General features: G+C 51.5%; 3 protein-coding genes across 5 annotated transcripts; all 3 read right to left on the bottom strand.

Annotated features, from left to right (window-relative positions):
- Nucleotides 1–773: 773 nt before the first annotated feature.
- On the bottom strand, nt 774–2,934 carry LOC133398105 (lecithin retinol acyltransferase-like). The gene is made up of 3 exons (XM_061669717.1): nt 2,930–2,934; nt 1,709–2,288; nt 774–1,085 (listed from the first exon to the last, which is right to left on the bottom strand). The coding sequence occupies exons 1-3, from the start codon at nt 2,932–2,934 to the stop codon at nt 933–935; spliced, it is 738 nt and encodes a 245-aa protein (XP_061525701.1). The 3' UTR covers nt 774–932.
- Nucleotides 2,935–2,973: 39 nt separating this feature from the next.
- Nucleotides 2,974–9,676, bottom strand: lratb.1 (lecithin retinol acyltransferase b, tandem duplicate 1). Of its 3 annotated transcripts, none has more exons than XM_061668750.1 (19): nt 9,053–9,676; nt 8,881–8,981; nt 8,726–8,795; nt 8,530–8,660; nt 8,083–8,171; nt 7,905–8,004; nt 7,768–7,811; nt 7,315–7,392; nt 7,053–7,249; nt 6,920–6,984; nt 6,739–6,845; nt 6,482–6,584; nt 6,323–6,422; nt 6,179–6,218; nt 5,938–6,098; nt 4,758–4,841; nt 4,566–4,683; nt 3,418–3,508; nt 2,974–3,340 (listed from the first exon to the last, which is right to left on the bottom strand). In XM_061668750.1, the coding sequence occupies exons 1-19, from the start codon at nt 9,192–9,194 to the stop codon at nt 3,266–3,268; spliced, it is 1,896 nt and encodes a 631-aa protein (XP_061524734.1). In that variant the 5' UTR covers nt 9,195–9,676; the 3' UTR covers nt 2,974–3,265. The 3 variants fall into 3 exon arrangements, with proteins under 3 accessions (XP_061524734.1, XP_061524735.1, XP_061524736.1); XM_061668751.1 differs by having other exon boundaries at nt 7,053–7,179; nt 7,315–7,422; nt 7,905–7,951; XM_061668752.1 differs by having other exon boundaries at nt 7,053–7,179; nt 7,905–7,951.
- LOC133397623 (coiled-coil domain-containing protein 171-like) lies at nt 9,184–16,562 on the bottom strand. Its single transcript, XM_061668736.1, is given in 23 exon segments — nt 9,184–9,194; nt 9,683–9,753; nt 9,878–10,358; nt 10,433–10,554; nt 10,705–10,884; nt 11,034–11,174; nt 11,243–11,668; nt 11,670–11,864; nt 12,187–12,342; nt 12,403–12,567; nt 12,788–12,892; nt 12,962–13,051; nt 13,157–13,248; nt 13,314–13,389; nt 13,751–13,889; nt 13,973–14,112; nt 14,290–14,370; nt 14,439–14,513; nt 14,602–14,750; nt 15,343–15,484; nt 15,554–15,710; nt 15,778–16,050; nt 16,405–16,562. Coding segments are annotated over 20 exon segments (2,814 nt in total). The 5' UTR covers nt 15,867–16,050; nt 16,405–16,562; the 3' UTR covers nt 9,184–9,194; nt 9,683–9,753; nt 9,878–10,264.
- Nucleotides 16,563–16,626: the final 64 nt, after the last annotated feature.

The raw sequence follows: 16,626 nt of genomic DNA, 5'->3' as shown, positions 1-16,626 counted from the left end.
GGGGGGGGGGGGTTGGGAGGGGTCGCCGAGACGACAGCGGCGGCATCCTCGGCAAAGGTCGGGCCGAGAGCCGGAAAGCGGGAAATGGCGCCGGGTTGCGAGGTCAAATCATCAAGAACCTTCCTGAAGCTTTCCGAGACGCTCGGCCGGAAAATAACCTCCCGGCGCGACGATGACGAACGTCGTCGGCGACCGCACGCGGTAACCATGACGACAATTATCATCCATCCCCCCGCCTCCGTGGATTCGTTTGCGAGCAACACACCTGCATTATGCGAGGTCGTCACACGTACGCACGCTGCTCATTGAAATGCTCTCTCACGCTCAACAATGCATTTTCCCCCCCCCCTCACACTTCGACTCAAACGCTCTGACCCGACCGAAACGCAATCTCACAGCCTCCGCAAAACACTCACTCACACAAAACTGAAAAGGTTTACGCTCACACACACAACTGAATAGTTTTTCTTGCGCACACACTACTAAAACACGCACACACTACTGAAATGCTCTCATTCTCCTGAATCTGAGCTAACACACTACTGAAAATATTTCCACTCACACAGACGCACACCTCTAAAAAGCTCTCACACTACTAAAAACACTTTTCCACACACACACTACTGAAACATTTTTCCGTCACACACCTACTGTTTTTGTTTTGCTCTGACACTACTGAAACACTCACACACATCATCCTGTCATATGCCATATGAAACTGAAATTCTCTCACACATACTAAAAAAAAACCCACATTTGAGTCGTACGTGTGTTTGTGTGAGAGCCTTTCTGCCGTGTAGTGAAGCGCCATCAGCGGGGCAACGAACTGCCAGCAGCCGCCTTTCCAAATGGCCTCCTTTATTAATTACATTACATTACAGTCCCGTGAAAACGATACAAAAATTTGCGCGGCGAGGAAGACGTGGGCAGCGTCAGCTGGCCATCCAGAGCGTGAAGGGGATGAAGACGGCGGGCAGCGCGGTCCCGGAGGACACGCCCAAGCAGGCCAGGCACAGGAGGCCCAGCAGCCCCGCCAGAACCGCGTTCCTCTGGTCTCGGATCAGAGACTTCAACCACTGGCAGAACTGAAAAAGACACACAGAAACAGTTGTCAAACTTGGATTCAATTCAAACACAGTAAAGCATAAATGCACACGTAGCTAAATGCCTTATTGCGACAAAAATGTCAATAAAGCTTGCCAGCAAGCATTTTGTCCACACAAAACAACAAAGTTGTATTATTTTTTATTATCTTATCTTTTGTATTATTATGTTCAACAGTAAGCGTCTCAGATGAGGATACTTTTGGTTTGACTAGAATCCTCCATGAAAACAAACCAGTGATTCTCAAGGTAGTAGTAGTAGGTGGGCTCCCTCTAGTGGCAACAAACTATCTATCAATTAAACCTTCACACAGGAGAAAATGTTTTGGCTTATTTTTTCAGTCCATTAATTTGTTGAAACAGTTCAGTTGCATTTAACTTTAAATTGCAATACTTTAAATTGCAAAAAATTGCAAATTTGCTTTCAAACATTTATTTTGGTACAAGCCTACTTTTAATTGAATAATGATTTAAGTGCAGTGTTAATGTTCAAATGATGCATGATGTTGCAATGGCTTCCAATAATATTTTAAAAAACACGTTTGGGGAATCAATCATCGCCCCCCCCCCCCCCGCCCCCCCCCCATTGGCCACGCCCATCTGACCTGCTCCGTCTGCAGGCTGCGCGCCGCTCCGTAGCGGCACCACGTGACGAAATGCTCGCAGTTGTTCCACAGCAAGCTGTAGGGGGCGCTGCCGAGCAGGCGCTCCGCCCGCCGCGCCGCCGCCTCGGCGTCGGGCTGGCCGCGGCTACCGGCGGCGCGCTCCATGGCGTGCGTGTTTAGCCGGACGCTGGCGCCGTACGCGAAGTCCTCCACGGAGTCCACGCGCACGCTCGCGCGCTTGGCGAGCACGCCGAGCAGCAGGCGCGCGCTGGTCACTTTGCTGCGGAGGCGGCGCGCGTCCGACGTGACGGCCGGGAGGATGTCCGGGATGAGGTGCGCCACGCGGCCGTCGCCCACGTAGATGCCGAAATGCGTGAAGAGCGTGCGCGGCACCTCCAGCAAGTCTCCGCGCCGGTAGACGCGCTCGCGCTCCGGCGGCGGCGCGCACGTCACGAAGAACAACGCCAATTTGTCCAGCAGGAAGGCGAGCGCGTCCAGCATGACGTGAGGAAGACGAAGACGATTTTGTCCGGCACGTAGGGGATCGCGACCACCATGACGACGAATGGGCCCGGGCACACTGGCACCCGGGGCGGGACCAGATGGGCGTGACCGGCGACCCACTTTTGGGCCTTTCAATGGCTTGACTCGAAAGTAATTGAAAGTGAGGCTGCTACAGCGCGCCACCTCCGCGAGGGGGCGGCAGACTTAGTCGGACGGTCACTACCACCACCACTGTGCAACTTACATGTGATATAGCACCAACGAAATCACACACACACACACACACACACAATTCGGCCACCCAATGGGGGCGCAGGACTCGGACGTGGGCGGAAGTAAGGGGGAGGGGTTATATGGTGCGCGTAAAGAAAGAGCACTTTGTTTTCTTTCTCCTGCAACTTTTCACACCTACGCACACACACCATTACACTCAGTCACACGCGCACTCTCACTCTCAAACACTCTTACACGCTCGTAAACACTAAAAAAAAACCTCACTCACAAAGTATGAAAGGCTTTTGTGTTGAAGCAGACTGACGTCACGGCTTCCAAACCACCAAATGCCGCTTTGTGCTATCGTGTGTTGACGGGACAACAATCCACGTTGATTGACAAGCGGCACACTAACGCCGGCCAGATGTGCGGCGGCCGTCGCGCTACGCGAGCGTAGCGGAGGGCCAAGTTGTCAGCCAGACTTCGCGTGAAGCCGATACGCACGACATCAGAGAGGTTAAAAGTCGTAAAAGACTCCCAGACACGTCGACACCTTTTATTTCCTGCTGCTGACAGACACGTTAAATGAACGCTCAATATGCACCGGGACCTTCTTCACCGCGATCCGAGGAATTCAACAGTTCTCCCGAAACGCGAGGGGGGGGGGGGGGGGCGACTTGGCAGCGGTCGCCGTGACGACCGAGGGCCTGTTTGCAATTAAGGAGGAAGGGACATTCCACAGAGCGAGGCGAGAGGTCGCCGCTCCGATGAAGTCCGCTGAGGTCGTGATCCGAGCTGACGGTCGAGTCCTCCGTTGCTAAAACGGAGCGTGTGCGCCTGTTAACCGAGCAGGGGCGCGAGGTCGGGAAGTCCACGGAGTTTCAAGTCCAGCAACATCTGAGCCAAGGCTTTTCCCTGCAGGAGGTCCACACACACAAACACACGTGTTGACAGACAGCCACCCCTCGTGCGTGCGTGTGTGTGTGTCTCACCTGGGGGTCACTGCGCAGGGACGCCACCCCTCCCCCACCAAGTGAATTCTTCAAGACAAAATTGAGTCCGTTGATCCCTGGCAGAGTGTATCTGTGCACACATAAAAACACTTGTAGCCACGGCAACAGAAGTGCGTGTTCCCACACTAATGAAGCGTCTGTGGCAGCCATCTTGCGTTTCATTGCCTCTTTTATAGCCCTTGGTCAGGCTAATTGCTATGACATGCTTAGCACCCCGGCAACCACTGGTGGCAAAGTAATGAAATACAAATAGTACATGATTGTACTTAAGTAGCAGTTTCAGGAACAGCGGTGCCTTGCGATACAAGTGGCTCAATGTAACCCTCGCGGATCGAAAACTACATAGCTTAGCCTTTCGGTTTGCTAGCTTAACGCTAACGCTAAATAGCGTCTATGGTGTGGTGCACATTGGCGATCTCGCGGGGACGATCTCTCTGGAGAAGACCTCCTTCCTGCAACGCATTTACACAAATGTAAAGCAGCACATGTAGAAAGAGTGATATTCTTTATCCTCTGCGAAGAACTAATATTAGTGCCGTACTGACGAGGCGGGACGAGTTGAGACTATAGCCGTCTGTCTTGTCTGTCTTACGCAGCCCCAGGTGCACACCAGAAAGAGTAGCACAATGGCCATTCAATTGAAATAGTGTGACAAAAAGTGTTTCATTATTTCTAGTTCAATAATGTCATTACTTTATGTCTTTATAAAGTACAATAATATGCAGGGTTCAACTTGACTATTTTTCCAAAGACATTACTCCTTACATTTGAAAACAGATATCAACTTTTTTTGGGGTCAAAATAGATTTGTTACGTTTTCCAACACTCATAGCTGACAAAATGATGTATAGATAAAAAGACGTCAATAGAATGAGGTACAGTCTACCGCATTTTCTTAGTCCTTCTGCTGAAGTTCAGAGTTTTTCCCGCTTTGGCGCCACTGTGAACATAAACAGTGGATCCTTTCAGCGCCAAGATTTTGTGTGGTGGCGGCGAGAGACATTTGGGACCAATTAGAAACAGAACATCCACAGCCTGAAGCACTCATCTGCTTAGTCATGACGGGTCACGCTGGTCTGCAAACGTTATTGCGGTTGCTGCCGGTGGCCCGCCCGCCCCCAACTCACCGGGTCACGGCGTCGTGCGTGCCCGCCGGGAAGAGGTGGGCCAGGTATTCCTCCACCACAGAGCAAGTCAGGTGTTTCCTCAGGTAGGGGAAGAGGCCGGCGTGACGAGCGATCACTCCTGCGCGTGAAGCTAGCGGTTAGCTTAGCGTGAATAAACACCACGGCGCGTGGCGGGTAGTTCGCGTGGCTCACCGATGTTGGCAGAGTCTCCTTTGTCGCCGCTCCTGGCGTAGGCCAGTTCTTCCAGCGTGTAGCAGTGCGGCCCGCCAGGAAGATCTGTCACATCAAAACCACAACATAGACCTTTTCGTAATGGCGACTTACTGTTCCATCGCGAAGAATCAAGTCATTAAATGCCCAAAGTGTGCATAATGATCGAGTGGCTTCATCCATCCAGCCCTCCATTTTCTGTATTTTTTTTCCCCTTATCCTCATTAGGGTCGCGGGAGCGCTCTTCAAATTTGATTTTGATTTTTTTTTAATAAAGTACAGTACATTTTTTGAATACAGTTCAGTTGTATTTAACTTTTTTTTTTTTTTTACTTTTGCATTGAATATTTTAAACAGTTTTTGTTTACGTACAATTGTGTGATACATTTCAATGCAATCATTATCTAAGTTTCTGTATTTCCTATATTTAGGTACAGTGTAAATGTGCAAACTACGCAGCATGTGAGTTGTAAATAATACAGCACAATATTTAATATAATTTCAGTAATTAGAGAGCGGAGTAAAAAGTTTGCGAACCACTGTTCTGCAGTGAGATGCACCTCTCAATATTATACTGCAGTGAAGTGTGGTATGAAGACCACAAATTGTACGTGGGCTCCCTCCAGTGGTATACAAAAGAATCACTGACTTAAATAAAAACAAACTTTTTAATGTATTAAAAAATAATATATTATTATTATATGAATATATTAAAAAATAATATATTATAATACATAACATATATTGAAGTTTATACCCATGCACACAGCCTCTTTATACTTTTTTTGTTTCATCCGGTGCGGTACATTTTTAAGTACACTTGAGTTGTATTTAACTTTCAAGGAAAATGCATTTGAATTTAAAGCATTTGTTGAAAGAAAGAAAAAAAGGCAGTTTTTAACTTGTATTTACAGCAAATTCCTAATCATATCATTATATTTAGCAGTATTTTTTAAAATCCTTGAATCTTTCTTGCATTTAAGCTCGGTGTTAGAGTTCAAATTGCATCACGTTTCAGTGTGTTACTTGACTTTATTGTCGGTCATTATGGTGGTACTTGAAGAACTTAGTATTTCTGATGCGGTGTTAATGTTGGAATAGCAGTGTAATACTGTGCATATACTGGATACATGGGTCACCATGGCAACCGCCAGCCGCTCACCTGCGTCAGGCGCTTCCTCCGCCCCCTCGGGAGGGACTTCCTGCTCGGGCGTGTCAGGCCCCGCCTCCGAGAGAGACTCCACCCACTGTCCGTCCACGTGGATGTCCAGCTGGAGTTGAGATTTGGGATGGTAGAAGAAGAGCGGCTTCAGCACGGGCGACCTTGAAGACGAAGACGACGACGACATCAAGGTGACAAAAAGTAGACGGGCGAGGTGGGCGAGTGCGTGGGTTCTACTCACACTCGGGGACGCCCGCCCACGATGCCGCACAGTCCGGGAGCTGCGAGCAACGACACGAGCGGCACATGACACGCGGACCCAGGTCACAGACAATGCGGAGACCGTTTCGGCACCATGAAACGAGAACGAGGGCGGCGGTCGTACCCATGCCGGTCCCGGCGGGGGCGATCTCTCTGGAGAAGACCTCCAGCGCCTTCTTGTCTTTGTGGCGGACGGCCAACCACAGGACCGCCTCCCTGGCGTCCTGCACGGCCAGCGCGTTAGCCTCGCGGGCATCGTGATGACGAAAGGCGGAGGTCTCACTTTGTTGGAGCCGTTGGCGCCGTACGTGTCCTCCGCTCCCAGAACTTGGATGTTGACGGCTGTGAAGTCCTCCAGATGCAAATGCTTGAATACGCGCCTCGTCCTGCGTAGGGATACACGCGCGAACAAAAAGTTTGTAAAATTTGACTTGGGTACAGGACATTTAAGGATGAACCTGAAATGCAAAACTACCTTTCCAAATGACAACTTCTTGTACGTAGTGTACGTTCCGGATGTTTCCGCGGTGACAAACAAACCTTTTGATGATGCTCTCGGCGGTCCTGCGGGCCTTTTCCGCCGCTCTCGGCCCACCGAGCGGACACACGGCGGTTGCGCGAAAGCCGTCCATGTAGGTGGCGCACACCTGCGGACGGAGCGGGAAGTAGTTGAGGTCTGCGGTGTAGCCACGCCGCCCGCGCGCCTGTCATCACAGCTCACCTTATAGTCGCGCGGCGGAGCAAAGCCTTTGGCGCCGCTCACCTTCACGGCGCCGCCTTCGACACCTGTGCCCACCCAAAACACACCGGCATCAACGCCACCGTGGAGATTAACATCAAAATGGCGCACGTACCGGGCACTTCCTGGATGAGCACGCGGCTGAAGTCACAGATGACGTCAGGCAGCACGTATCGCCGCGGGTCGCCAATCTCGTACACCAGCTGCTCGGCCGCCGTGCCGAACGCCACCAGGCCGCCCGTCTTTGGCGGTTTGGAGAGAACGAAAGAGCCGTCGGCGGAACATTCCACCACCGGGAAGCCGACGTTGTCCCTGCCAGAGGACGGCGGGGTTCACCGGGGCTTAGCGGGGCTCTCGGCGGGCGGCGCGATTCTCACCAGTCTGGGACGCGGTGCCAGTCGGTGAAGATCCCGCCGGTGCTCTGAGCGCCGCACTCGATCAGGTGGCCCGCCAGACTGAACCACGTGACAAGAACCAGTCAACACCTCAGCCAGGGGGCATGTACAAGTGGCAACGAGTCAACAAATTACTGAATCCACCAGTCAACGAGTCAGTGAATCAACAAAACAGCAAGTCAACAAGTCAAAGTGTCATTGAGTCAACTTGTTAGCGATACAAAGGAGTCAAGTCGAAGTGCCACTGAGTCAGAGAGTCAATGCATCAACCAGTCAACACGTAAACGGGGAAAAGTATCAGCGAGTCAAGAAGTAACGTCAATACAAGTAAACCAATCAAGCTGTTATAAGTCAGCAATTTAATGAGAGTGAGTCAAAAAAATCAATGGGTCAATGAGTCAACTAGTCAGTAAGTCAGAGTCAAAGTTTTCTTACCTTCCAGCAGCAAGCAGGTCCAAGTCGCCTTTTCCCCATCCAAACTACAAAAAGGCAGAATGTGAACACAATGAGTGAGCGGTGGCGTGTTGTCATGGCAACCACATATCTAAAACCCCAAAACGTTGAGGACGTACGGCGTGCAGGAGCGGCCCGAGAGCAAGGGCGCTGTCCACGCAACGGCCTGTCACGACAATGTCGGCGCCGAGATCCAGACAGCGGCGGATGGGCGAAGCCCTGCGCACACACATCAGCGTGCACGTGCACATGAGATGCGCACACGCACATGAGATGCGCACCTGAGCGTACACGTACCCGAGGTAGGCGTTCATGCTGTGTAGCGTTTTGGGCAAGGCGCGGGTGCTGCCGTCGTCGGCCATTTTGACCTCAGCGAGGCAGCTTCTCTGAAGAGACGAGGTATAAAAAAAAAGTCAGGTGAACGAGTCAGCAAGTAAATGAGTCAAACTGGCAATGAGTCAGCGAGTCCACGTCAGTGAGCCAAAAAGGAAATTAGTCAAAAAGTAAATGAGACAACAAGTCAATCAGTCAAAAGTCACTGAGTCAGCGATTCAATGTGTCAACAAGTTAGCAAGTCAATGACTCAAAAAGTCACAGTGAGTAAAAAAGTCAATGAACCAGTGAGTCAAAGGTCACCGAGTCAGTTAGTCAACAAGTCACTAGCCAGAGTCAAAATCAGTGAGTCGTCATGTTTACGGCAGAACAGCGAGCGCTTGTCATCCAAAATCAGGCGGGGTTCCTCACGTGGGCCATGAGGTCGTCACCCGTCACCACGGCAACCTTGAGGTCCAGGTCGGCCTTCTTGACTACTTCCCGTATGGCCGCGGCGCAGGCTAGCGGGTTCACGCCGCCCGCGTTACTGACCACACGCACACCTGCGAGGACAAGGTCGGTCGCTATTGGAAACACCTTCCCGTTGCTATGGGGACAGCAGACTCACCTTTCCTGCGGATGTCGTGGATGGACGGCGCCAAGGCCGCCTGGACAAAGTCGGGAGCGTAACCCAGGTTCTAGGAGACAACGCCACCATGCGAACGTGTCACACGCGCACGCACGCACGCACACGCACGCACGCACGCGCACACACACACTTACGGGCGCCTTAGCCTTGGCTGCTGTGAGGAGCGACATGGTGATCTCACTCAGGTAATCAAACACCAAGAAGTCCAGTTTGCCACCATGGATCAGCTGAGGCACTGCGCTCACACACACACGTAAGAAATACGAATGCTACGTTAGCACGGTGCGGGGGGAGGGGGAGGGGTACCTGAGGTGGCCGTGTCCCCCCAGAATCCCGAGGCGCAGCCGATGCGCACCGCCCCCGCGGCCCGGCAGGTGTCCGTCAAGCGCCTCTCGGAGCGTGTCAACCACTTCAGTGTCCTTCCACGCCACAACGAGCACGCAAACATCTTCGACGCAAACGACAAATAAACACAACAACAAAGAAAGAAAAGGAAAAATTGCTCAGTTCAAGGTGCTCTGGACGCACGTCCGGTTTGTCTTCTTCGTTGTCTTTTTCAATTTACCGCGGTGGCGCCCCCTCGTGGTGGAAAGAAAAGGTGATCACCTCTGACGAGCTAAACACTTTTTTTTTCAAAATAAACTCCGCCTTCATAAAACTCTTCCATCATCCCAAACCACCAGCATTTTCCGTTTCTAAGTACGTCAACCTCTGTTCGTCCGGGTACAAAGAACCAAGCATCGCTTTCGGTTTTAATCCGTCTCATATATACTCTTTCCTTTATAAATTTGAAGTAAAGAAATGAGAGTACATACAAGGCATACAATTAAATGGTGATATATGAGATGAGCGGCGTCAGCGCTTGTGCCGCTTTTCCGTCCACGATGGCCAACACACACGAACGTTCACTTAACATCACGTGAGGTGGCGACTGACCAAAAAAGAAAGGGAGCTTCCGTTCAAGCCGAGTCGGCACCATTTTGTCGCCTGCCTGAGGGCGTGGACTTCTGTGGAGAGACGTGCAGCCAGTTAGGTTAAGTGTCTGATTTGGGGGGGAATACAAAGATGGCGAGTATAGGCCACAGATCGGTTTCACAAAAAGAAAAAAAACATAGACAAGTAGCAACTCACCATGATGCTGAAAATGTTTTCTTCACAGGTCCTATTCTTTGGAATGGGTCCAGTCTATGGCAAAACATTTTTGGGGTCGCCGTCGCCGCGGAAAATCTCGCGTTACAAAGACTGAATGTTGGAAAGGCAAGCAATAAATTCAGTGCTTTTATTTATTTTTGGGCAATCTCTGGATATTCAAGTCGCTGTCCGAAACTCCAAACATTTTGCAGACTTGCGTGACCTCGGAACAGGCGGAGCGGTTTGACAGAGGCACCCGACTTTCAAAATAAAACCTTGCAAAACCTCGTCATCATTCAAATGTTTTTTGTTCAGTCTCTGTGTGGGCGTGGACCAAATGACCCAGTGGTTGGGGACCTCGGACCCGGATGACACTCCTTAAGACCCTCACTTCCTGGCAGCTCCTTTCAAAGCACCAGAAGCGGGACCGACGGCCACTTCCTCCGCCGCCTCCCCGTTCCCGATCAAGCGTTCCTGGCGCCTGCGTGCCGAGCCGAACGGGAGGTGAAGGACGGCGCGTTGCGGAGCAACGAAGCGCTTCAGGGGGCACGTTACCTGTTGGCGTCCTCAACATGTCGCAGTCGCCGCCTCTCTTTGTCCACACGCGACAGGTGCTTGCCCAGAATCCTCAGCGAGCGCTCCTTTCCTGTTAGACGCCGTCGAGCCTCCGCCAGCGCCTGAGTAAGGACAAGCAGGAAGTGTCAACTCAGGAGGCACCAACCGCACATCTGGACAGTACTTCAAAGTGCACACATTCCAAGTTACACTGGTGCCGAGTGTAAACGAAACACTGCGTTTAATGCGATCACGTACGCGCGCACATGTACCTCGGCCGTGCGGCCGAGCGCACGGTGGGCCCGTGCCCGCTCGCCGGCGTACGCGTCGAGTCGCAGCTGCAGAGAGTCGCGCTGCGTCGATTGCTCCCGAAGCATGGCGCGAGCTTCCTGTTCCCCGCTGAGTGCTTGGCGGAGGTTTGTGCACACGCTGTGGAAGTGCTTTGCTGGGACCTGCACACGCGCACACAAACGCGTCACACTTCTACTAAGCAGAAGCAGAAGTGCAGATTTTTGAGAGGCGGGATTATTGGCTGATCACGAAAGACTGGCCTGTATGGTTGTGTGTGTGCGCGTGTGTGTGACCGTGAATGTGTTCTCACTGTCCTGCGTGGGTCCTCCCCGCGGGACTCGGTCCTTCTCAGATTGGCCACCTGCAGCCTCAGGCTCCGCCTCTCCACTTCGGCCGAGTGCAACCGTTGGCTGAGGAGCAGGAAGTGGTGTCGGAGGCGGGACACCAGCGCCTAATGGAGGACGCACGCGGAGGTCAGATAAAGGCGAGATTCGAGGTTCATTCAAATAAAGGCGAGACCTTCGAGTCGTCGGGGGGCGGAGTCTGCGGGATCATCTCGTGCAGGATTTCGGGAGCGGATTCCGATTGGCCGACAATCTGATCCAGGAGGCGGGCCAATCCGGACCGCGCAGCCGACCTCACGCGCGGAGGGGAGGAGCCGGGAGGAGGCAGGTCGGCCATGCAGTTCAAGATGGCGGAGCGGAGACGTTTGGAGCGAAGCCAGCGAGCGCACAAAGCGTCACGACCTTCGACGACATCTTCCCCCATCAGCGTTGCCGTAGCGACACACACCACTACACCCGCGCCTCCCGTCTCCAGCCGGAACAACTCCGTGCTCCGCCTCGCGACGTCGCGCCACCGCCTCAGCGCCGACACCACGCACACGTACTTCCCCCATCGCCTCCTCGCCGGGCTCCTCCCCCCGCCTTCCGACCGGCCGCCTTCAGTCTCCGCCCAGCGCGTCGGCCAACCGCCGCAGCTCCTCCTCCAGGTCCTCCCTCGCCGCCGAGCGAGAGGCCAGGAGATGTTTTTGCTCGGCGAGGCTGCGCAGGCGGCGCTGGGCGTGCGCCGTTGTGCCAGCGAGGAGCGCGCACGCCGACAGGAAGCAGGCTGACTTTCTGCGACTCAGCGAGAGGAGGTCCTGGAGGCGGCATTCAATAGAGCGGTTGGCCGCCAAAAAACATCAAGCGATGATTCACTCATATTGTAGCTCATAACTGAATTTACTGTAGGGGAGTTACTAATTCTGTTTTTGTATGTAATTATGTAATGAGTAAACATAATATAATGACACTTTTTTGTGTGTGTGTAATTTAGACTCATCATTACACCTTTGAACACGTAAAACAACAGCATCTTTTGAACAATTTCTCTATCATTTTGGAACATTTACTTCTCTGGGTTCTCATGTGACGCGATATTGTCTAAATTGAAATGAATTGAAAAGCCATTAATGCAGTTACCCGCAGCTGAGTGACGGTGCGCGTGTGTCGGCTGTTCCAGGCCTCCGCCCTCCTCCTCCTGCCCTCCCGCGCGTGCGCCAACATGAGCTTGTGATGCCGCTGCAGCTGGCGCACGCGCCCGCTCTTCTCCTCGCACGCCGCCTGCAAACGCGCCACCTGCGGGGGGGGGGCAAAAGGTGAGCTACCATCACCGTGACCGCCTTTTGACACCCTCACCTTGTTGTTGGCTTCCTGGAGGTCAGAGGTCAGCTGCTCCACCAGCTCACTGATGAGGTCACACAAGTCTGACCGGCTCAAAGTACCCGCCGTGATTTGCGGTTCTGCTACCACGCTGCCCGCCAGCAGGCGCTGAGAGATGCAGTGCAGGAAGGACAGGTGCGTCTAATACACACACAACTTTATTTATAGAGCACTGAGCACATAAAAATTTTTAAAAATTCAGCTAAAAGAAAGAGCTGAACATAAAAGATTTAAAAAAAAAAAAAAAAAAAACAATAACAATGATGGTAATAAATAGATACAACATACATACAATATAATAGCACGCACACACACACACCCCAAAATCAACAAACATCAAAGTCAACCTTGACGCGCTTACCTTAGACTCGTCCTGAAGCTTTTCATTGTGCACGGCCCAATCGCGGCTCTCCTCTTGCAGGCGGGACACTCGCTCCTGCAGCTTGAGTGACAGCTGGCGAACCTCCTGCAACGGGTGGACAGCCGTCAATCAACGCGTCTGGTCCATCAACTGCACAAGAGAAGCCTTGTTTACTTGCAGACGTTGCTCCTGATGCGCAGTCAGGTGTTTGAGCGTTTGCTTCTCCTCGTCCAGTCTCTCGCACGCCAACAGCAGATCCTGGACCTGCCAAGACACGCGACGCTTCTCTCGTCAAGCCTCTCTTACTTGCCAACAGTCGATCCTGGACCCGCCGAGACAAACCGTGCGTTCACGGAGGAGCAAATTCACCTGCTGCTCAGCTACTTCCTGTTTCCTGAGCCTCAAATGGAGCAACTGCATCACATCAGCAGGAAGACTCCGTTTCCCATCATCCTTTGCACCTGCAGACGTTTCGACAGTAGGAGGATGGATGTAGCTTCCTGTAGTGACGATTGCATCGTCGTACCTTTGTGTGCGCGCTGCTGGAGAGCCTCCCTGATCTCTTCCAGGAGTTTCCCACAATGCACCTGTCTATCCTGCACCTGAACACAGTCAATTGACTCTTGATGCCCATATTTGCACATACAGCGAGCCCTCGCATGTTTGTGGTTCGGCGTGCGCAAATTCAGCAATTCAGATTTTTGAGGAGGAATATTTACTTCACAAAAACTCACTTTGCCGCTTTTGTGCTCAATAACAGTGCTACATCGGCAACAAGGAAGTATGTTGAAGCGAGTTGAAGAGTTTCATTGAGACATAAGTAGTGCTGTGTCGCCATCTATAGGCAACAGGAAATATTTTTATGGAAGTGAGCGTCAATGACTCGTGGGTTTTTGCTCGGGCAACGGTTCACCGTATTCCCAAATATGAACATATTTGTCAAAGTGTGTGTGTGAGCGTGACCTGTTCCACAAGCAGGTGTGTGTTGCCATGCTGCCTTTTCTCCTCCTCCAGCTTCTCAGCCAGCTCAGCGGTGTTCCTCTTCTCCGTCTCCAAGGCAACGCTCACGTCACACTTGTACTGCTCGTACTCCGTCTGCAAGCTACACACGCACGCACATGAATTTAGTAAAGTAATCAGGTAATTCAAGAGCATGTGTGTGCGCGCCCACACATGTGCACTGACCGCTGCAGAGCTTTCTCAGTGCCCTGTCTGCTCTCTCTCTCCTCCTGGTAAGCTCGCTCCACATCTCCAAGCGCTCCTCGCAGCAGCTCCAGGTTGTATTGCGCCTCCCGCTGGCCACGGCGCTCCCGTGCCAGCGCCGCCTCCACAGACAATCACCATCAGCTGTCTAGGCCTGTGTTCGGATTCACTCCCTATCCTCTATATAAAGTCTTATCTGGTGAGGTGACCATAGTGCAGTGCTGCATACGTTGTACCGAGTAGTTGACTAGTCGATTCGTAAGTGATTGTGAATCACTTTGTGTGCGCGCGTGTCTCACCTGTGCGACCTCACACTTGTGCTTGAACTCCAGGTGAGCAGCTCGCTCAGCCTCCACGTTGGCCTCCAGAGATTTGCGGCCCTGTTGGCGAAGAGACGAGTCACTGATGGTCTTCCTCCCCCGAGTGTGTCACTTCTTCTGCTGCTCACCTGCACCTCCTTATCCCGCTCCTTTTGCAGAGCCACCATCCTTCTCTGCACCTCTTCCAGCGCCTCCTCCTGGTGCTGGACATGCATCCCTAATTCAAGTCTTCATACTGTACTGTGTGTGTGTGTGTGTGTGTGTGTGTGTGTGTGTGTGTGTGAGACGTGCCAGCAGGAGTCGGTGCAGTCGTTCGCTCTCTGACGTCAAGCCTTCAACCAGCGCGTCGCGCTCGTCCACTTCCTGCTGCAAGGCGAGCCGCTCCTCCTGTCGGGCTTGCCGAGTCATGTCCAGAACCTTCTGCAGTGCTGCAGATTGCTCTGACACACACACACACACACACACACACACACACACACATACACGGAGCGTAGAAAGAGTTGAATTTGGTATGGATGTCCAGCATCTGGGCAAAAAGAATTTGCAATAAATTACTTTATTGAAAAAGTGTAAACCTACAGTAAATATGATATGGGTACCAGCGTGTGAATATAACATAATAATAAATCAATTACTCCTACCTTAGCTTTGGACCAATTAAAAGCCCTGACATGATCATGACATATAATCACATACATTTGACTTTCTTGCATGATTAAAGTCCTTTTTTCCCCTCAATACAAAACATGTATTTGGGGGAGAATATAGTTAGAATAAGAGTAATACCACGAAACTAAAGTAAATTCACGTTAAAACATAACTTTCTTTCCTTAATAAACTTTGACATAATATTCTGTCTTATATTTTTAAAAACAACTTTTCATCCCACCAAAATGTCTTTAATCCTGAAAGATGACGACTTTATTCTTTTAGCTAAAATATAATAATAGTAATAATAAGTCACGTCACATAATACTACTAATAATAGTAATAATAGTATAATAAGGCTTATTGTGCATTTGCTTTGCTCACCCGCGAGCGCCTCGTTGCTCTCGCACGCTCGCTGGGCGTCTCTGCGGCCGACGGCCACCCGGTACTGCAGTTCTGCCCTCTGAGCTTCCCCGCGCTCCACGGAGGACCTGAGCCGGGCGAGCTCTGCGTCCAACGCGCACAGCTACAAATCACACACAGATGGCACTGATGGTCTGCTACGTGACAGTTTTTGCCGGGCATGCGTTCTGACCTGCTGGTTGTGTGTGGACGTCATCGCCAGCTTTTCCTTCTCCAGGCGTTGGATCCTCATCCTTCCCGTCAGCTTGCCGTCGACTTGCTCTCCTCTTCCTCGCTCCGCATTGCCCGTGTGCCCCCTCGGCTGCTGGGGGGTGCCCAGCTCGGTACTGCTGAGGAGAAAAAACAACACACGAATGGTGCGACGTGACCACAGGATTGAGGAGCGCGCGGCATCACCTCGGTGTCGTGCCAGCGTTCAGCATCGTCGTCGCTCTCGGTACCGCCTGGGGGGGCGCTCCCCTTTGCTCCTTTGCCTGGTCCTGCATGGTGGCTCCTCAGATGTCAGCGGCACCGCCCTGAACAAGAAGCTTTCCAAATGTTCTTTGTGACAGCAAGAAGAGAGAGCGGGGGTACGACTGACTTGCTCTGTCACGCCTACAGAGAGGGACTTCAGCCCTGGGGATGCTGTTTGGTTGCCATGACAGCACGCAAACTGCCTAAACAAACATGCTTCTCACACACACACACACCATTATATCTTTGGACATTGTATGAAGCTCTTTGTCCGATGTTTTTATTCGTAAACCCAACAAGAGACATTTGTTTGTCGACATGAATGCTTTCTTTCACTCCAAACACAAATATCATCAAGCAAAATGCGCCGAATGCTCGACCCACTCAAAATGGAAGGCAAACGCGTACTGATCATGCTAGCGAGAACAAACGGGAGTTAGCAGAGCTTATTTGAAGCAGGCAGTTCAATGGAAGACGTCAAACACTTAAATAGCATTCGATTTATATCGCTACACTACGCTGATTATTTCTGAAATTTAATTCATCGTTGAAGCGCTTGTTTATACTTACTGCTGAAATCGAGCCGAGGCCGTTTGAATCCGACGCCATATTGAGTGTTCTTACGCCATTTCCGCCTCCAGCCCTGATTGGCTGCCTGCTAAACTCTGCATTTCCGCGTTTACTTTAAAAAATAAACCTAGTAATCTGTCAATACATGTCATATTCATGAAGTAGGCTGAATTGATTCATTATATTCCATGTATAGAGATTTTTCTCTGAATTATGTGTTGT

This window comes from Phycodurus eques, chromosome 23 (assembly GCF_024500275.1).
Source record: "Phycodurus eques isolate BA_2022a chromosome 23, UOR_Pequ_1.1, whole genome shotgun sequence".
NCBI lineage: Eukaryota > Metazoa > Chordata > Actinopteri > Syngnathiformes > Syngnathidae > Phycodurus > Phycodurus eques.
This window is presented reverse-complemented; position numbering and strand designations above follow the sequence as displayed.

Excerpts from the sequence above, each read along its gene's own strand:
- LOC133398105 (XM_061669717.1), bottom strand. Across the intron at positions 1,086-1,708 it reads GCAGCCTGCAGACGGAGCAG|TTCTGCCAGTGGTTGAAGTC; the intron begins GTCAGATGGGCG and ends TGTCTTTTTCAG.
- lratb.1 (XM_061668750.1), bottom strand. The coding sequence starts at position 9,194 with ATGTTTGCGTGCTCGTTGTGGCGTGGAAGGACACTGAAGTGGTTGACA. Across the intron at positions 8,661-8,725 it reads CCACGACATCCGCAGGAAAG|GTGTGCGTGTGGTCAGTAAC; the intron begins GTGAGTCTGCTG and ends TTGTCCTCGCAG. Across the intron at positions 4,842-5,937 it reads GGAGGAAGCGCCTGACGCAG|ATCTTCCTGGCGGGCCGCAC; the intron begins GTGAGCGGCTGG and ends TTGATGTGACAG.